Source organism: Motacilla alba, chromosome 2, assembly GCF_015832195.1.
Source record: "Motacilla alba alba isolate MOTALB_02 chromosome 2, Motacilla_alba_V1.0_pri, whole genome shotgun sequence".
NCBI classification, from domain to species: domain Eukaryota; kingdom Metazoa; phylum Chordata; class Aves; order Passeriformes; family Motacillidae; genus Motacilla; species Motacilla alba.
Window position 1 is genome coordinate 37,636,925 of NC_052017.1, and position 21,401 is coordinate 37,658,325.

At 39.6% G+C, this 21,401-nt stretch overlaps 1 protein-coding gene across 2 annotated transcripts in view; it reads left to right on the forward strand.

Annotated features, from left to right (window-relative positions):
* The first annotated feature begins 163 nt into the window (after positions 1–163).
* LOC119697926 (ubiquitin-conjugating enzyme E2 E2) overlaps positions 164–21,401 on the forward strand; it is a 199,037-nt gene continuing 177,799 nt past the window's right edge. Inside the window, exons 1-3 of one of the 2 annotated variants that reach the window (XM_038129309.1) lie at positions 164–476; positions 5,036–5,219; positions 13,270–13,320. In XM_038129309.1, the coding sequence (XP_037985237.1) occupies positions 5,044–5,219; positions 13,270–13,320 (227 nt within the window). In that variant the 5' untranslated portion in view covers positions 164–476; positions 5,036–5,043. Of the gene's footprint in view, positions 477–5,030; positions 5,220–13,269; positions 13,321–21,401 lie in introns of both variants that reach the window. The other variant, XM_038129308.1, reaches the window with a different exon arrangement.

Here is a 21,401-nt window from a genome sequence, read left to right on the forward strand (position 1 = left end):
CGCCAGCCCCCGCGGACGCGCGCCCGCCCGCGCCCCCATCCCGTCACTTCCCCCCCCGCTCCCTTGCCGAAACCGCGCGCGCGCGCGCGCCCCCGCCCTCCCGCCCCTCCCTCGGCGGCCCGCGAGCGCCCGGGATAATTGGCTGGCGGGCGCGCGCGCGCGCGGCGCCGGGCGGACGGGTGGGGGCGCGCGCGGAGGCGGCGGCGGCGGGGGTGCGCGCGCGCGCGCGGCAGCGGCTTCACTTCTCTCCGGGCAGCGGGGGCAGGAGCGGCGGCGGCTGTCGCTGCTGCTCGGGAGAGACGGGAAAGGGGAGAGGAAGCCGAGAGCGAGGAGTGCGGGGCAGCGGGCTCATGACTCAGTGAGCGGCTGCAGCCCCTTTCCAGCCCCGCGCCCGGCCGGAGTCGGGGCGACCGCGACGGATTGTCCCGCAGCTTGTGCCCGGCACCAGCGAGAGAGAGACCTGCGCTCGCCTGCAGGTAGCAGCGGCTTTCCCCCCGTCTCTGCCGGGGTACACCTACCTCTGCCCCGGCTGAGCTCCCCGTCTGCCTCCCCTCCCCCCGCCGGGCTCCTACCCCCCCCCGTCGCTCGCCATCCCTCCCCCACGGCGGCACCCTCTCTCTCCCCCACGTTTATCTGCGACCCTCGGTCTCTATCTTTATCCTTCATCTTCCCTATCCTCTCCGCATCCCCCTGGCGCTGCCTGGTACCCCCTTGCCCCCCTTGTCATCCTCGGCCGTGCCCTTTCATAGCAACCGTCCCGGCCGCCCCCCCGCCGCCCCCGGCCACCTCGGCATCTCTGGCGGCGCTCCCCGCTCCCCCAGGCTCCATCCAGCCTCCATTGCTCCTCAGCACCCCCACACCCTTTCAGCAACTCTTCCGTGTCCATTTGTCCTGCTCGCCCTGCTGCGGGCGGGAGCAGCGACCACCCCCGCTCCCCACCCCCCCTCCGGCCCTGCTCGGCATGGTCCCCGCGGCACTCTCTGCGCCCCTGGGTCTCTGGGGTGCCGGGGTACCCCCTGCCCCCCACCACGATCGAGCCTCCTGGGATGCGCTATCCCCACGCCCCCCGTCGCAGCGGGGGGCACCCCGGGCTGGAACCCCTCGGGAAGGGCACTAAACCCCCACCCCCGCGCCCCAAGGAGACCCGCAGCCCAACCCTCTCCCTTCCCGCATGTGCCCCCGACGTCTTCCTCTCTCAGTCTCCTCCTCCTCCTCTCCTCGGTTGTCTTCTACTTCTCACCCTGGCTCGGCCGCCGCCCGGCCGGCCGTGGGAGCCCGAGGTGTGTGTGGTTCTAGGGATGCTCGTGGCCCCCACCCCCGCCCGTACGGCGGGGGCTTCCCGACGGGAGAGTCGCGCGTGTGCCCACGCGCGGCCGTGGGAGCCCGGGGCTGCCGTCCTGTCCCGTCCCATCCTTCCGGGTGCCCCTCTCAGTGTCGGACCCTCCTCTTGCACAGACTGGGCTCTTTCTGCCTCCCGTCCCGCGATGCGTGGTCTTTTTGCCCTTTATGGTTTCTAAATGAAGATGAAGTAAGGCGGCTGCTGCCATTGCTGCTCGTGGTGGACCCTGCAGTAATACTCAATTTATCTTGGCTTATAGAAAATTACGAGCGCTATAGAAAGACATCATCACTAGCTCTGCCGCCCTTGGGACCCGTCTGCCCATTGCCAGAACTTGCTGTCCCCGACTGGTGGATTTTTAATTTTTTTTAATTATTTTTTTGGTGGTGTGTGATATATCTGATAATGACTGGTGGTTTGGGGTATTTTTTTCTTATTTGTTTTTGTTGTTGGTTTGTTTGTTTTTGTTGTTGGTTTGTTTTATTGTTGTTGTTTTGGTTTTGTTTTTAGTTTGAGGAGGAAAGGGAAGGTGCCGGTGGATGAATTTGACAAAAGGAAAATATTTTGGACACCCTTCACTTCAAATTGATAGTTGCAGTTACACTTGTAATCTCTCTCGGTGCTGATTCATCTCCCGTTAAGGGAGACTTTTAAGTCCCCTTCATTCCTTCCTCTGCCCCCTCTACTCATTTTTCTCTGCACAACAGCAGGGAGGTTAGCAACCCTCGTCTGAATGTAGAATAGCCTGGCAGCCGGGAACCCGGACATCGTGTGTCTTCCCTCTTGCCCTGTGTGACAGTTGCAAACACACTTACGGCTCTTCAGATTCAAGCAGTATCTTGTATTTCTGTCTGTGTTCTTGGCAACGAAATGTTTTCTTTACAGTGTCATCCTCTCTGGTGACTTTTTTCCCCCCATTCTCTTACTTGTTCATATGTTTGTGCATCTTTTAAGTTTGACCCCATTAGAAGTGTCTAATTTCAGGCCCCTTAAAGCACGCTTTTACTGCAATATTGAGCATCCCTTGAACAAAACTTCCTAAAATTGAAGGTATTGTGAGGAGAGAAGCCAACCACCCCCCCCCCCCCCCCCCCCCCCCGAAACTAGCCAGACATCAAATGACAGATTTAAACATTTTCTTCTTGTAAATGCTAGCATTACATGTTACAGTAATTATATGCTCTGGGCTACTGTTACAGTGTTTGTCTGCTGGATAGTAACCTGAACTTATGAAGTGAATACAGTTGTTTTTTGGATAATAGTAATATTTATAGCCAAGATTATTCATAGCAGATGTCCTATGCATATAAACGTTATTAAATATGCTTTTAACTTTCTGGCCTGCAGTGTTAAAACCTATGTACATTGTGAAGAGAGAATTTTTCTCTTTAAAATTAGATGTATTAAGCAAAGGTCAGAAGTAAAATCTAGGGCAAATAAAGGCCAACATTAAGTGTTATAAAAAGAGATGAGGTTGTATTTTAGCTTTATGTGGAAGCAAAGAAAATGGGTACTTACTACTAAAATTGCATTATAGTTGCATATTTTGACTTGTCCGAATGTGATACATTCGTTGTTTATTACCTCTAAGTGTTCTGCTGCTTTACCTTGAAATCTCGTAACCAGCATTTAAATATCTGAACATCGGCTTGTGTAAATTTATGAACTATGTTAAATGTATTGTTGTAGCTGTACTGTAGGAGAAATTGTTCTCTAGGAGTGGACATTTTTTGTATTTTAATTTTAGGACAGAAACTCTGCATTATTTCAGTTATCTTAATGAGCAGGTTAGGTGTTGTGTATTTATATATATTTAGATTCGAAAATACTATTTTCTGTTATAAAATCAAAAATGCAGCTTAAGCTGATGAAGGGAAACTTTAGTCACATATCTATCACATGGTATTGCTTGCTCTTTCTTTTAATATCTAAACATTTTGAAGGGGTGCCATACTTCCAGAATTCTTTTTCAGTATAGCTTCACAAGATAGACAAAAAAGACCTAATTCCTCCTGAAGTTAGTTGGATGTGTCAATAATGCCAAAAGAGATTATTTCTTCTACTTCATAGGGTGTATTATTTGATAGAATTAGATCTTGGTAAGGGTTTTTCAGTATAGGATTAAATTTATTTCTACTCTGTAACAACAACACTTAGGCCTTTTTAAAAAGCATCCTTTTCAAAATAACCCTGTCGGCATTTGATATTAATTTACTTTTCCTTTGCTGTCTCTTTCCATAAATATATACAGGGAGATGAACTTTGTTTAATCCATAGAACAAGCATGGTTGAATCTGAGCCTGAAATCTCATTATTCTCCCTTGAGCGAGTCTTAAAACATATAATAGTCAAGGTGAATAGTTTTGTTCTTAATTGTAATGATGTCTGTACATAGGTAAGAGGAAAAGCGAGTCGAAGTTCACAGCAATTTGAAACTATTTGTGTATGAAAGAGCAAATTCTTCATTCAGACAGATTTGATCAGAAAGCCACCCAGATATATGGGGATTGTGTGGGTGTAAGCAAGTAACGTTTGTGCCTGTGTGCTTTTTGTTAAAAATCTCTAGAGAAAGATATGTAACATAGGTATATAAAGTACAGATTTGGAGTTAAAGGAAATACCTGGGTTTCACTATGGTTTTAATTTGGTTTTGGTTTTGATAGTTTGGGTTTTTTGTTTGGTTTTGGTTTTTTGTTTTTTTAAAATAAGTCAGTGCCACCAGATATGCAAATTCAGTAAGGGTTTTTCATGGACATCTGCCCTTCATTAGACCAGTTTGAGAGTTTGAGGAGTCATGACAGCTGTAACAGTGGGCTTGTAATTCCTCATCTGTCGGCATATTGTTATACTATTTAAAATGAAGGAAGACATTAAAATAGCTAACTTGTATCAGAAGTGTGCGAATAAAGCATTAACTTGACTTCTGAAATATGCTGAGATTTCTTGCTGCTCATGTTCTCTGTCAAGTTTGTTGCCTCATGTTGCCTGAACATAACGTCAGGAAAAAACTTCGTTACATCCTCTACCAACGTGCTCACCATTTTAGTAAATACAAACAGTCCTGTGTTAGAGCTTTTTAGTTCTGTGTTTCCATCAAGCATGCCAAGATGTGGATTTTGTAATGTGGAAACCCACACTGTACACTTGGAATGAGCCCACAGATATATTTCATATGGGAAAACAGAGAGTCCTAAGATAGTAATAACTCTCAGTTTTTAACTAGCTGTGGTAGATTTGAACTGGTGGTATAGTTGATGGGACAACTAACTAATGAAATTGTTGAGTGGTTGAAAAACATAATTCACGGTCAATGGTTTTACACTTGTAAGATAATGTTTCCCACTTAACTTCAGTAACTTCTGGTTTTCATACATATATGTGTGTGTGTGTGTGAAGAGTTTGGCGGGGGGATTGGTTTGTATGTTTGTTTTGTATTTTTTGTTTGTGGGTTGGTTGGGGTTTTTTGGGGGGTGGCAGTGGTATAGGGTTTAAAATTGCCAGCTCCTGAATTATTGTTAAGATGCTTGTGGCAAAACTCTTCAGTACAAGGATTACTGAACTACTGTGACACAAGCATTATTTTATTAGGACAAAGACATATATCCCATGTGTTCTTTCTTTAAGAATGTGAGAAATACAATTAGGCAGTTTCTTCTCAAAAAACTAACTTCAGTTGTTTGTCTTTGTTCAGTGCAGCATCTGCCATGTCTACAGAGGGGCAGAGAGTGGATGATAGTCCAAGCACTAGTGGAGGCAGCTCTGATGGAGATCAGCGTGAAGGTGTTCAGCAGGAACAAGAAAGGGAGCAAGTTCAACCCAAGAAAAAAGAGGGGAAAATATCAAGCAAAACAGCTGCTAAATTGTCAACTAGTGCTAAAAGGTACAGTGCTCTTCCTGGTTGTTTCTTCCTTTCTCTTCTTTCAGCTGGCCTTCAGATTCATGTATTGACTCAGTATATTAATTTTCTGATTGTTTTATTGTAACACTGCTGTATCAGTGTAATAACCTTTTGAGACTGGTCACAATAAGGAGACCTGTATACTTTTCCCTTTCTTTGTCAGTTTGCCTCTTTCACATGGTTTTAATAGTTGCTTGCATGATAAAAGCTGACATTTTTTTATTGCTAATAAAACTCAGACAGTTTTGTAGCCTTATAAAATATATCTCTGTATATGTGTGTATGACTGATGTTGAAACTTGTCAATGTAACTTACAGTTAATTAGCCATAAACATTTCAGACAGTTCAGTAACTCAGCATGTTAGGACTACTGTAATACCTATTGCCATGAAGTACTGCCTTTTCTTTTCCCAGATGGTCAGGTCAGAAATACTTGAGTGAACAAATGTATGTTGGTTTCATTACTTTAAACTGTGATCTGTTTTAATACTCATTTATTTTCCCTCCCTTTTCTGATTGAGATGAAAGGTTGGTTTGCAGAATAGCTATTTAAATTATTCTATGCTATCATGTCCATCTCCAGTTAACGATTGTCATGCTGGGACCAGACAGAAGGAATTTACAGCTTAGTGTTGCTTTGCTAGTACATGTAGGGCTGTTAGTCTGGGCAAGTGGGATTATAGTGATTGAAGTTAAAAAGCACTCATAAAATAATCTGACAAGAGACCAATTCTGCAGACTGTCCTGATGCAGAATTCCCAGATCTCGTTTCTTAGCTAGTCCAAGGCAGTGTAAATTACAAGAGAAAACACTGGAGTTGTACCACTGTGGTGCTGTGGTAAAGGAGAATCATCAAGCCCCTGCTGCCATAATTTATAACATATGCATGTAGTCAGAGTCTGTAAATAATACTGTATAAACATGTGTGTACATCTAGTCAGGATTCAAGTCTTTGTTTTACCTTAATCTGTCCCTTACCAATTAAATCCATTTCTAAAGTATCTTTAGATACATTGGTATCTTTTGACTTTCCAGTGAGGTACTGTCATGTCATGCTTTTCTTCTGCTATAGATTCCTTTCTTACAGCTAGTTTTTTTTAGTTTTTAATTCCCTGGAGAAATACTTTCTGGACACTTACTCCTACTGTGATACTATTAGGAGATTACCTGGTCATATCACTTACAGAATGGTCAGCAAAACTTGCCTGTGTTTCCTTTTATGACACAAAGGGAAGAAAACCCCACCCAGCTTTCAGTACAAATCATGGTGTTATTAATGAAGTTAATCCTCACAGCCGTTACGGTTTCTGGTCTTCTTTTCTTTTGTCTGCTTCCTACTATTATTATTTTTAAATATTAGGAGTATTGGATTAGTCATGACTTTTAAGGTCATAAAAACAGTTTCCAGCATCTTTAGTAAGCAGTCTGTGTATTCTGAACTTTGTACAATGCCTGGTGTAATGATGCTAGGATTCTGACAAGGGCCTGTGGACACTATCCTATTAAAAAATTAATACTGATATGTCAGAAATTGGTCTATTAATCTTAGCTTTGTATCTTCAAAGCTTAGAGCTTTTATCAACAAGCATTTTACAGCGATAAAATTACTTAAACCTTTTAAAGTTTAATCATATCTGCTTATGGTTCTGCTGAAACTAATTATGCCATCAGTTGCTGACTTCAGTACATTTGCCAGTTAGACTCTAAAGCTAGTTTCACATGTGTAGTAATATTGATTATACATTTTAGAAATATACATTTGATTATACATTTTTAAAGTTGGCATGACTTACAATAGTTGTGTAGGTATGTGTACAGTATTTTTGAAGAGAAATGTAATTTAGGAGTGCTGGCTGTTGTAGACCTTTCTGGAAGGATTACAGAAACAGTTGTTTTAGTAGTGGGTGGTTTTATTTGTATAATTTTTTTCCTTTTTTTTTGTTTTTGAATATTCAGTAGTTTGTCATTGTGTTAGAATTGGGATTACACCTTCTCTAATCTGGCCAGGTTTTCATATTACAGGTTTTGTTTCTGTGCTTTTTAATTACAATCAGTTATGTCTCAAGAAAGCTAAATCAGAAATTAGAGGCTAAAAAGGAGGGGAGTAGTATAAAGGAAGGAAAAATATCTTAAAGTCCTCAGTATGTGCTAAGCATTCCAGAAACAGTCTGTATAAAATATATTCATAGTAATATTGTTATTTTAGTTCATTTTGAATGAGAAATAGTGCAGGATTAATAAGGCCTTACTCTGGCCTTACTTTTTTTATAGTGAAAGGAGTCAACTCTGCTAAACAATCAGTAAAACACTTGAACAACAGAATGTAGTGCAGTTGTGGCTTTTGTCAAGGTTCCTTAATTCCTGTTAAAAGCTTCAAACACCAGCAAGTTCACTGGAGCTAAAGTCACAGACTACAGGCTTGATTCTCACCTGAGTTTGGAAATCAGATTTTCTCACTTGGAAAGCTTTTTTGTGCACATGGAATTCCAGCCATAGTTTTTTTGGATTGCATTGTGATATCTACTGTATGTGGAGGAAGGTTTGTGCATCTCTGTTTGGAAGACTGCTGTTTTGCTTTTCATTTGTGTGTTTATGGAGTCAGTTAGATTTAAAGAATTTTCAGTAGCATGAGGTTTTATAATAATCAAGATTTAGCCATATGCTGACTTTTGCTTGTGTAATAGTAAACTGCTCCCGTGTCTTATGTATGAATTTACTGTTCATGCAGCTTAACTGCTTTCCAAAGTGATCTGATTGCAGAGGCTATGTGAAACCACTCATATTTCTATTTGAGTAAGATTTTTGGTATTGAGATATGGAGTTTCTTCTATTAGCATTGCTGTGGATGGCATCAAGAAGGCAGAATGCCATCACATGCTGTCCTTCTCAGTTAATACTTCAGGACTAGCTGCTATACAGGTGTAATAGCTTACAGCATATGTCGTGCAGTGTACCAGTCCTTCAATTTTCCTCACCCAGAGGGCATCACCTTAAATAGCAACCTTTCTTACCCAACATGTCAAGATTGAGAAACTCGCTGCATATCACAATTACAGTTCAGACATGGAATTGAATTGCTGTCCTTGAAAACAGCAGGCATCTTGTTACCTCTTAAGTAGCAAATCTTAGCATGACCTTTGGATTGAGAGAAGTGTAACCATTCTTGGCTGACATAGTAGCTCAACAAATAAATGTATTGTTTTGCTTGGCTCCTGAAGTTGCTGGTTGAAAATCTGTAAATCTTTATGTCCAATCCTGAATTTTTTAAAATAAATATCTGTGCCTATAAGGAATTGTGAACTGTACAACTTTATTTGTAATCTTTTCATTATTCAAAGAAGTTGCAGCCTTAAAGAGGAGCAAATAAGTGATAGATTAAATTGGTTCGAAATTCAACAAAACTGAGCATTTCCTGCCTTCCCTCCCCGCTTTATTTTTTTCCTGTGAGCTTTATCACAGAATCTGGAAATGATATTTAGCATGTTGAATATGATGTCAAAATATGGGCTGCTTTTTCTTACAAGAAATATCCTTGTCATTTATCCATCTTTTAGTAAGTAGGTGAGAATATTTCGTTTCCTCCAGTATGAACCTAACCGTATTTAGATCAATTTCCTGCTCAGTCACAATTTATTTAGTATTGACATATGTACCAGTGACTGCATTTTTAAGTATGTTTTAAGTAGTATATTCTTCGATATAGGGTATCGATTCATCTGGCTTTTATGGGTAGAAAGACATGTAGTTTAGAAAAGCGTATGTGGCAAAAAGAGTTTATTGTCATGTAGTCCTTTATTTTATTTCTTTTCCTATTAATAATGTTGGGAAGTTCTCTAACGTGTTCACGTTTTTCTTAGCTTTAGAGAATTGTTTCATGAAGGAAACAACTCAGTCCCTTTTGGCTTGGTACAATTGTAAATATGTGTCTGTGAGAATTAATAATATTTGAAATCCACAATGTACTTTCATGCTTCTGAATTTATGAGTAGATTAACCTTTGCACCATTACTGGAAGGCAACTGTGTTTGTTATTTTCTGTTAGTTAAATGGAGGGAATTTTCTTTTTTTATATGTGTGTGTATATATATGAGAGAGAAGAGTCAGATGACTTCTCTAGGACCAAACAAAGTATCAGATCTGACATTGCAAATTAAATGTCTTATGTGTGCAGCCCAGGGCTTTGATTACCAGCAAGGGCCTCACCCCCTGCCATTGTCCCCATTGTCCAATATGTAATAAACCGTAGTGTCATTAGCTTAAATATAAACTGGATATATGTAATGATTTTAATTTAGAGGGTTTTTCCTCTCTGACACTTCTAAACTTAACTATTATTGAGGCAGAAAATCCAAAGGAACAATCCAGAAAGGACCCTGAAAAAAAATGTTTTGTTGCCAGAGGCCACGTATTCTCGCGTTGAATCCTCTGTGGGTCAGCGAAGGAAATGAGGCACGTTCTCTCCTATGGCAGATTCTGAGGGCAGCTCAATGGGGATAGGAGGCAAGTGCCAGAGCACGTGCAGACAATGGGCAGTTTGCACACTGGAGGTCTCTATCAGTGCAAGGCTCTCTGGGATGCTGTCCGATGATTTAATTGTAACTTTGAATGCTGTGACATGCGAACAAGCTACGTGTCAGCTGTTCTACAGAAACTGTTTATGAATGAGCTCTCAGCGTGAATGCAAGGTAAATTAGGGTTGCAACAAAAGAAATGTAAGGTGTATAAATTAATTTTAGTTTGAGACACCGCCGAGCAGGAGAATAAACATGGACAGCTTGCTGAGGAGCAATTGTCGGACAGTATTGTACTAGTATGTTTATTTTGTTTGTATAAAAGTAATAATGAATTAAACATCTCTTTGTCTTAGATGTTTGCAAGACCATTGATGTCTTTTGAACATTAATAGACAGTGCCATCTGATCAATTTTTACATTTTGAGGCAGAAAGCTGGTTTGTCCATGTCTGCTCAATCATAGAATAGCTTGGTAAAGGGCCATTTTAGTGCTCTCGACATTAGAAGTTTTGGGTTGAACTAGAACAGATGGAGAAAATGAGAGACTGTTTTGTTTTCAGAATGTAAGGGATGTGGGTTAGGATTTATGAGAAAGAATGTAAAGGTTTTGGTCTAGGACTGAAGTTGTTGAAGTTGTCAATCCATTCTTGACGTGCCTCATACTCACTCTAGTACCATGAAATATTAACTATTTTTACTACTATATGTAAAACAAAGGAATGAGCTCTGACTCTAAAAACAAGTGCAATGCCATCATTCTGTAACTTCAAAAAAGGATGAGAAAGCAAAACAACTCGTAAACCACAAAATTGAAGCTTCCATTCAGCCTAGGTTTTCTGTAGTTTGAATTTGTGGTAGTATAAATTTCAAAATCATGGCAAAATTTTGTAATATACAGAAGAAATATTTTAAGCATTCCCATAGTTATAAGATCTCCCTTCTAAAAGTTGTGATTTGTTAGGATTGTTTAAAATGGGCTAACTTTTAAAACAACATTTTTGTTGTGCTTAAAATTCACTAATTAAAAACCAGGATGACTTTCAGTGTTACTACAATGATTTTGTGCTTGATTAAGCAGACTGTGCCTGTATTTTAAAGTTATGATATTTATTGGAGGAATTCTGTATGCTGGAGGTACAAACATCTCAATGAGTAGAAAAAGCAAGTAAAGATCAAATTGTTTTCCCTCTACAGAAATAACTTTGTGTGTTTGTGTACGTGTAGGGTATACACCAGCTCTGTATGTAGGGTATATACACCCAGCTGGATCAGCTATTCAAGGACTTGACTTGGAAGCATCAGCTTGGGAATGTTCAGAAATCCGTAACAGCAAAGTTGCTCTCCCTGGAGTTAAAACTCTGCAAGGATGCCTGTCATGTCTTTATGGGTGACCTGTAGGATATGGCAGAATCCACTCTAAAGTTTTCAGATAGCACCAAGTTGGGTGAGAGCATTTGGTACATGCAGGGGCATTTTGTATTATATATGCCAGTATACCTGAATGCTTATTTTAAAAAGCCATTTACTTTGCCTGTATTTATATGCAAGAAGTTAAAGAAAATCTAAGTATCTGGAAGAGTATTTTTATCTTTTCAATGATCTCATCAGGTCTTAATAAATGATTATTATCTCTGCCTAGAAATCTTGCCTACATATGTCCTAATTATTTTAGAATGTGAACAATAAGGGCTTGGCTTCCTGGTTCAGGCCAGTTCTTCTACTGCTGTTGGTCCATTTATTCATCAGAGCCATAAAATCAATTCATAGTGGTATAAGGGGAATTTTGATAGTGGCCGTGAGACTCTTTAACATGCAAGTTTGTGTTTGGATTGTAGTATTATATAAAGAATTAAACTGCTCTTTTTTACTTTATATATCCCAATATACCTGAATGCTTATTTTGATAAGCCATTTTCTTTACCTGTATTTATATGCAAAATGGGTAGCAGTTGTTTTTAACAAGCTATATATAGGTCAGGCCTGGACCTTTGGCTTGTGGCTTGAGCACCTATCTCAGGAATTTGAGTGGTGTTATTGTGTTATTATTTCATTTTTTAGTGTGGGGAATAATAGGAATAGCAATCTGCTCTGTGCATGAAATCTTGTGAAGGAGAAGGCAAGAAGAAACTACTGAGGATGTATTGAATTGTTTTTCTTTTCCTTCCTCCTTCTAAATGTTTATTTTCTTGCACTGAAGTAGCGTATGAAAAAAGCGTTGGACATAGTTTATAGGGAAGGTGGCATTCACAGTCCTGCTTATGGCATCATAATCTGGCAAGTCTTTGGGAACTGTAAACTCCTACGAGTTCCTTTGGGAGCTCTGTATCGTATTCTGCATACTTAAATTTCTTCAGAGGTCAAGATACTGGCTCTCATGCAGATGCTGGTGTAAGGGAAAAGAGCCTCCATTGCCAGCTGTGGCAGAGATCAGCTATTCAAGGACTTGGCTGGAAAGCGTCAGCCTGGGAATATCCAGAAATCCTTAACAACGAAGTTGCTCTCCCTGGAGGAAGAACTCTGGCAGGATGCCTGTAATGTCTTTATTGGTGACCTGGAGGACATGGCAGAGTGCACTGTGAAGTTTTCAGATGACAAGCAGTTTGTACACACTGGGGCAAGGCTACGGCTTGGAGGGATCAAGCCAGGCTGCAGGAGAGGGTTGACAGAGAACTCATGAAATTCAGCAAGGACAAATGAACACCATGGATGTGGGGAGGACTTACCCCATGCTCAGATACACACTGGGGATCATCTCTGTTCAGAAGGATGTGGGGGCCTTGGCAGAAAGCAGGCTCAGTGTGAGGCAGCGACAAAGGCTGGGCTGCCTCCTGGGAGGTATTAACAGAAGCATAGTCCATAGACAAATGAAAGAGATTTATCTGCCTTTACTCAGCTCTCATTAGACTGTATTTGGCATAGCAGTTACCCAATTTTGTCCCCTCAGTAAAAAGAAGGCAGATATCAGAGCAAGTCCAGCAGCAGGTCCCCAGGCTGACCGGGGAGCTGGAGCACTTCCCTTTGGGGGAAGCCGATATCAGCCCCCCAATGTGTAGGAGGTTGTGAAGTCCTGGGTGGGCTTATTCTGGGAAAGTTTCCTTTGAGTTGGGGGGGGGGGGGTTTGCCCTGCCAGTAAAATATGCATTAAGAAGCTACATATTCTGGAGGGCAAGAATTCTAAGACATGTAGTTGGAGGGGAAATAGAGAAGGAGGGTATATGAGATATATAGTAATTGTGTAAGTGAGCCAAGGAGCTGAGATTCCTGACCTATGGAAAAATTGTGATTTTCTAGGTGGCTGCTTGTGGCATTTGTTCCATATTGGATGTTCATTTTTCAGAAAATATTTGGTTTTTACTTCTACATGTTCTTGCACAGTTTTATGAAACATTATAGATCAGCTTTCAATCAGAAATTCTAAGAATTATATTTTGTTACTATTGATTGATGTAGAAATGTTCATAAAGTTGAAAGAAACGGATTGAAAAGAAGTCCTGATAGTATCTTTTTTTTCTTTTAAGAATTCAGAAAGAACTTGCAGAAATTACATTAGACCCTCCTCCGAACTGTAGGTAAGTTCACCTGGATTTTATTAATTTGGAAAATGGAAATGGAATGTGTGGAGCTGTGGAAATTGCATAGGGGACTGAAGTAAATTTTAGTTATTCCTTTGTGCTGATCATTTAGTCATTTTGGAATAAGAGCTGATACGTTGCTGATATATGTTGAGCTGATATATGTTGCCTACATATAAAGAATTGATACGACACACTTTCTGGTAACCAAAGTAGTGGCATAAATGGATGAACTCTATGATGCATTAATAGATACGGGAAAAATATCGAATCATCCTTCATTTCAGATATTAAATCAATAGTATTTTGTTTGATTTTGTAAAATGTAATCTTGGTGGCAGTTGCTTGGTATATTTGGTTCCTTTCTTTGCAACTTGTTAATACTCTGTGAATATAATGGAGAAAGGAGAATGTTATAGGCACAAACTGTTAGTAATTTTCTGACTGTGTTTGTGGCAATCAATTGAGATATTCAATGGACACTTCCTGAATTAGAGTATAGCATCATATAGACTTTCTGATAATGACTGTGGTACGCTTGTTTGGTTTGGGCATTTCATTTTGTTGTGGTTTGATTTGGTTTAGTTTGAGAGGTGGGGGGGCAGGTTGTGTTTTTTTTCTCAAGTATGTTTCCTTCTGGTATGTTTAAAATTGGCTTTGAAATGAATGATGAGGTAGACCTTGAAACCCTCACTGTCTGGTGACTGGGGCTGTGTACAGTTGTTTTCAAATGGCTGTCTTGGGCTTCTTATCTGTCAGCTTGTGACATATGGTCAGTGTTGGAGCTGGGCCAGGGCTGCACATTGCTGTTTAAAGAAGTCCCTGCTACTGCACCTCTCGTGGTGAGAGGTTGGGCTCAGTGCAGAAGAATAACTTCCACCCAGTCCTGCCAACCCATTTCAACTGATGTGGTTAGTAGGTTTCATTCTGTTACTGCACTAAAAAGAGAGATTGATAGAAATGGCTGATTGCATGCAGCGTTTATAATGAATCCCAGTATGTTTCAGTATCGAATTAACTAAGCAACTGGTAGTAAAAATGACAGTCAGCTTTATTGTTTTGGTCTCTTGACAAAAGTATGTGTAAGAAAATACTCTAATAAGATTTGATGTGGTTGTGCTGGATCTCAAGATATAAGTCAAGTGGCTATGTACCAGGCGCTGCTTAGTGAAGTAGCCTTGCAATAATAACATTCAAAGAGTATTTCAGTCAATTAGGATGAACAGTTTTTTGCTGGATAAAACATTTTAATAGCTAAGCTGTTCTGTCATGCTTACGACTGTGTGTGTGTGTCTTCAATCACATCAAAGCTGTTTCATGTGGCAGATTTTACTTCGGTGTTGATGACTGATGCCTATTAGCGGATTGATTTGCTGAGATGAATATGAAACTTCAGTCTGTTGTAGAAGAATGGTTAAGTCTTTGAACTGAGAGTAAAAGGCTTACAGGTTTTTACAGCAGTGTCATTTTTTCTGGTTTTGTGAAGCCTTCTCTTTATAACAAAGCAGTTGTTTCAGTATACAAGATACTATTATATTTCTTTTTTTTTCTTGCCAGCAAGTGTAAAGTAAGCATTGGCTGTCTGAGTGGAAAGCCCTTTAGTGACTTGCAATTTACAAAAAAAGCCAAGTAATCTGGAGGTTTCATGGGTTTGTTGAATTATTTACACTAATGATAAAACAGCAATAAAGAGCACTCCACGATGCTGTTTTGCAAAATCACATCTAACTTCATGTGTCTGCTGCTTTAATGCAGTTCTTAAGATGCAGAATTACTTCATGTTGTAATAGATTGATAGATAACCATAAGTAACTTTAATATTAGCAAATATGTTTTTATAGTCAATGCAGAATCACTTAATTTAGTTTATGCTTTGTTGACATAGTCTAAACAGTGTTTTCATTTGAACTTCATCTATTTTCTGTTATAAATGTTACAAAATATATACATCAGCCAAGCATGATTCTTCAGAATAATGAGGAAAGCTGAGCTATTATACAGTATATCTTAACCCAAAGTATTGATACATCCTTTCTTGGTTTTAGTGAAATTTAGGTCATTGTTAAAAGATGTTAGCTTTTTCTATTAAAAAGCCTAACCATATTTCATAAAGGTAAGTTCATTCCAGATGTAGGTTGCTTGAAATGGTTGTGATTCCGTCTTACTTTCACTGTATGTACTCCTTCATATATAAAATAAATCATGACTGGGCAATAGGAATGTGAGAATTCTGAAACCTAAATGTCATAGGAGCTGTGAAGAAAGTATTATTCAAGAATACAGCTATCTTAAGTAGCTACTTAGGAAGTTTTGATAGAAAGGCTGTTGAGCTGAATTGAAACCTAGGTGGAGTATTGCAAAACAATTTATAAGACTTTTCATTAACTACAGCAGGCCAAAGCTTCAGGTTTCTTCCATTCATGAAAAAAAGCCCCAAATGGAACAATATCTGTAGCACAGCAGCATCCCTCAATCACATGGCAGGCTACACAGTCACTACAAGCTCCAAGGCAGCTGCAGCTTCCACTGCTGCATCAGCTGTGATCTTAACATTTCCCCCACCTCATCCCTGTGAAGAGAATAGACTGTATAATCTCTGTGTTTGTTTGGAAGGCAAAAAAAGTCTTGCTCACCAATGTGCCTTGGAATTGGCAGATTATCACTGCTGGGACTTGTAGCGTCTTTCCAAAACTGTGGAAAGCTGTGCGTTTCAGAGTTCCTAAAAAATCTGTCACTTCAGCTTTAAAAGAAGATTTAATACTGTAAGAAATTAGAGTTGCCTGCCTCCCTACTCCTTTTCTGTAGTTTGTGTGCTGGGTGATGGAGTGAGTCCTCTTGAGGCTCCACAAACTTTAAGGCTCCACAAACTTTGGCTCCTTCCTCAGGACTGAGAATGTATAATGTTCTACATGTAAGAAAGCCAAGCTGGGGGGGGGAGGGGGGGTGTGGGGGGATGTGGGAGGTGAGCAGTGTAATCATTGCTATTTTTGGAGAAAGGCATGCAATAAAAAAGCCTGTTATACTTCACATTTAACAGAAAGAACTGGACGGTTTTCAGTATGTGTTGTCCCATCCCTTCTATTTTACTTTGGAATTGAGCTGAATTTACTGGCAAGGACAGTCTTGAATGCAGAGTGGTACATTTATGTTTTAAATCTGCAGCATTGTGAAATTTCAGTTTATCAGGAGATGGTATACCTAAATTGTAGACATTTGCCACTGCTGTCTTTTTTTTTTCCTCTCATTGAAATATCAAAGCTTGATTGCTAGAAATATTATGCTCCTGAGTAGTGCAGAGTATAGCTTTTCTCACAGGTGATAAGATCCTCATATTTAAGTGTCATTTTCCTATATTGCCTTACTGAAAGAGTGGAACAGTTGGAAATACTTGCAGCTGAAATAATGCTTTTTCAAACTTCCCCATATTTTCAGCCGCATTGTGCATGAGACAAATGATTTCATGGAATACAACTTCTTGTATAGTATTTCTCTTCTCACTGGCAAGAGAACAACATCTCTGTGACAACTTATACCAATTGCTTACATGGGAAAATAATATTTGGAAAGTATTTCATGTATTTTTAGCTTCTTTCAATGTGAACCTAGCAGCTGGAAACAAGGAGAGCCAGCATGAAGTGAATAGCAGCTCTCTGTGGACACCACTTGGAGCAACTGCTCAAAATTTTTCTGTTAAGTCACTGATATTACCTATCTTACCCTTCATGATTTCTTTTGGTGTTCTCTGGTGTACTTTTCATCATTCTTCTCTTTTCTATATATTTACTGCAATTCCTATTATGTTCTTTACATTTCATTTCTTTTACCCTCTAGCAATATAGATGATGCTTGGGGCTCAGAAATATACTGTTAAGGACTGTGCAGCTTAGTGGGCAGAAGGACTCTCATTCCTAAACAATCAGTTTAAAATCCTGTGTGTAGTCTTATCTCTTCCATTTGTTGGGAATCATTACATTAATTCCTTGCTTTTTATACTGTCTGCAAAATTGATAAGCTAACAGCTTATGTGATTCTAGTATTTTGCTTTTGAAAACTAATCACACTGATAATACTTAAAACAGTTCTTTTTGGCACAATGTTAAGAAGAGCCAAATAGAATGGCAAAATTTTCAGTTTGACATAGGGAGAGAGGTCACTGTGCCTCATGGATATCTCTTGTATTATTAGTGACTGTGTGGAGTCCAACATTTCTGTTTAATACTGCTTTGAGTCTGTTTTTGCTGAAATGTTGATGCTGGTATCTTCACAACTCCATGGGATTGTGTGAATTCCAGCAATTTGAGTTCTTGTTCTTGGGGCCATGTTTAAACTCCTACCTGGTGCTACTTTAAAGCTAAAGGGACGGCACAAGTGTCAGGAGTAGAAAACAAAAGAGAGCACAATATCAGGGAAGGACTGTGAGGGAGAAGATGGTCAGCCTTGCTCTAAAATGCAGAGAGAGAGAAGTGGAGGGAACTGGAGCAGCAGGTACAGCAAGTATCTACCCTGCAATTGTGCTCAGTGATTTTGATTGTTTGACTTGGGGAGGCACCAGTCTGTTGCCACAGGCACAGGGCTGTGAGGCATGTGATGCTAATGTGTGAGCAGGATGAAAAAGTGGAGTAAGAAATGCTTTCTCTGAACGTTTTTCTTTGCAAACATTTCCAGCCTGAATTCAGGTTCCCTTCCCATTGTGTTACTCATGGAGTTTACTGTCTGCCTCTGTAGATTTTGATCTGCTGCTAGTCACCTTCTTGAGAACATGTGACACAGAATATTGTATATAGCTTAGCCTGGTTTTTTTTAGAATTTACAGCAAATAGCAAAACTTAGTCAAAAAGATAAGCATGGAAGTGGTTTATACTGGGGTGCAGGATCCTGTTGGTTTTGAATCCATGATCCATCAACAACCAATGCTAAGGCTAAGGATGGCTGAAAAATTTCAGTACTCACTGCAACAGCTTTATGTTTTACTTTTGAGTCCCTTTCTGCTTCAAAAGCAGCAAGAAACATGTCTCAAGGATATGCAATCACACTGGGATTATATTTTACTATAGCAATCATACTGTATTTTATCACTTGGATTAGATTGCTGGATTTTTTAACTGGTAAGGTTTTTAGATTGTATTACCTTGGTACCTTGAAGTACCTTGGATGAAAAGTGTGAGGTTACTTTTTAATATGTAAACTTTTCATTCCTTTAGTTATTTTCTTTTAGACTGTGCAGAACCATAATTCATGCTTTAAGCTCTGAAGTATATAACTATATTAAAACATTTATTTAAAAATATCTGGTTATTTTCACTGTAAAAGTGACCTTTCAATGTCATATTGTTTACAAAGCATCTGTTTTTTAAAAATAACACAGATGTTTCTTTTCATGGGTCTTCCATGTGTCAAGATGCAGTGCACTTGGAAGGCCATCAAAAATATAGCTGTTTTTTTTAGTGATCTGATATCTTTGAAAATCTATGTTTCATATGAAAAATTATTAGAGGGCCCTGAACTTCTTGTTGTTGTTGAATAAACTAAGTTTTCAATATCTGCTTGATTGCATTATTGCTTGCGGTTGTGGGGTGATTTTTAGGATTGGTTACGTGCAATGCTCCAAAACTTCAGGATGTGTTGTGGCCATTGGTGGCTTGAAATGTTAGCAACTTTCATGAAGGCAGGAGAGGAAATAAAAGAAAGAAAGGCAGTAAAGGGAACCTGCCACTGGCTGCCTGCCAGGTCTGGCAACTTCACTCAGTGATGACGATGTAAGGAACTGTCTGACAACACCCATTAATACCTCCCAGCTTAACAATACCTCCACATGATTTCTGCCAGTTCTCCCAGTTTTTGAATGATGACAACTTCTCTCCCAGGAGGAGAAGAAAAGAGAAACTAGTGTTAGAGAAGAATAAGAGTACTTCAGCAAGCACCATGTGAGTGCAGATCTGGAAGGTCAGGGAGATGCCAGAGCACATCCTATGGCACAGCTGAAGCAGGGAAATGAGACTAGGGCATAAGGAGGGGTCAGCAAGATCACTCGTTCCTTGAAGCAGGAAAGGGCAGAAAAATGCTCAAAAAGCAGCCTGTGATGGATATGGGAGGGTTCCTTGATATTTGCAATGTGCTTAGTGTAGAAGATAACTAAATCTCTGGTTTAAATTGTAAGTTGGGGAAGGTGGTGTGAAGAACTGTAACAAGGGTAAAACGAAACACTTTGATGCTTTTAGTGTGGGGAATTCTGAACAAAGAAATTCTTTTCCAGCAGTTTCATATTGAGTTACAGCTGGTCTTTGTAAGTCAGTCTCCTACGGTGTACAAGAGCAGTCCCCAGTGCTTTCAGCTCCAGAATTTTTCAGACCACCTTTCATAGACATTTCTTTTGCCTTCTAAATAGCTAAGCAGAGGTGTTGGTTTAGGGTGGGAGATTTTTTTGTTTGTTTTTTGTTTTTCCTATAAGCCAGAATTTGATTTTATTATAAAACTGGTATTTTATAGGCATGTTTTTGTAATCTCCTCAATAAAGCCCTCATAAAACGCACACACACACAAAAAAAAACCTTCCCTTAACCCCTAAAATACTTACATTAAATAAACAATCATTGTTTGCCAGCAAGGGAAGCAAAACCACATTGACTGAGACTACATCATTGCTAGAAGACTTTGCAAAGAAATACCTGAATGTGTAGATTTTATATATAGTTAGCTATTTTTGTGGGGTTTTTCTTTTTTTTTTGCCCCCGAAATGTAAACTAATTTCTAGTATGAAAACTACGTAAGGGTCAATTTTTTTACAGAAAGTTGATAGAGGAGAATTATTTGAAAGTCTCACTGTATTAGGTACTACTGCACTGAACAAGCAGGCACTGCCATTTCATGATAATCATGTAAAAAAATAGCAGCTCATTACCCTTTAGTAATTTACTCATTATTGAATAAATGAAGGAAATGGAAGATATTTTGTGTGTTGGTTGGGTCTGACAGCGTAATGAAGTATTTGTTTCCTTCAGTAAATGGCACAGTCTCGTATCTGCCTAACACTGTTGTCTTCAGTAAACCACATTTGAGCAGAATTAGAATTCTGCCTTTCCCTGTAATACTTAAATCCCCTCCTGTTGGAAATCTATTTAAAAAAAAATCAGTCTTTCTCAGTTCCAAGACCACAACTGTACAGCTTTTTAACAGCTATTAACTTTTAGCGCACTTTATTTTGGGGGGGCATTGTTTGTTTGTTTGTTTTGGCTTTTTGTTGTTGCTGGTTTTGTTTTGGGGTTTTTTTGCATAGTCGTGACAGTCTAAGGCAATGCTGTAATTTTTCTTTTGCTCTTGGTATATATGGAAAGTGTGCAGATTAACAATTAATAGATTGGATTTAATGAAATCATTTTCCAAAATCTCCTGGCAGAAAAGCTGCAGTTTAGGAGTAAAAAGTCATGAACTAGTAACAGAGCATGCTTTGCAATACTTTGGAAACAAACTATGAAATTGATCTGGATGCTGTTTTCTTGGTGAGCAATAAAACTTATTTATGCTATACTTACACATTTGCAGCTTTGTTACAAGCTTTTTGGGGTATCTAATTGGCTGCAGCTTTGAATCATATAAACATGCCAAATGTTACTAATTACAATTAAGATATCTACTTGAAATAATCTTTGTTTTCATTTTCTCTGACAATTTTTTTTTTCACTTATTTACATGCCTTTAATTTTTCATTTTAACAGTTCTTGCAACACTTTAATTTATTTTTGTTTCAAGGCTGTGGAATTGGATTAAACAGGGTTTTTAAATACTTCCATGTTGCTTGGAAAGAAGCCAGTTACTGTGTATTGGCTTAATAGAAACCATGCTAAGCAGTGCCTCACATATGGCAGCTCGTGTTTGTGTGGTAAGGCATTATGTATTTTAAATATTACCTTTTATGCGATAGTCAAATTTATGCCAGAATCTGAAGTTTCCTCTGATTAATGTTAACATTCTGGGGGTTTTTAGGGAGAAATGTGTAGTCAAATACATAATTTACTCTCTGCTTGGCACTAAAGCCATATTTATGTGGCCTTTGTGAACTTGAGATGCATACTGTGCCTAGA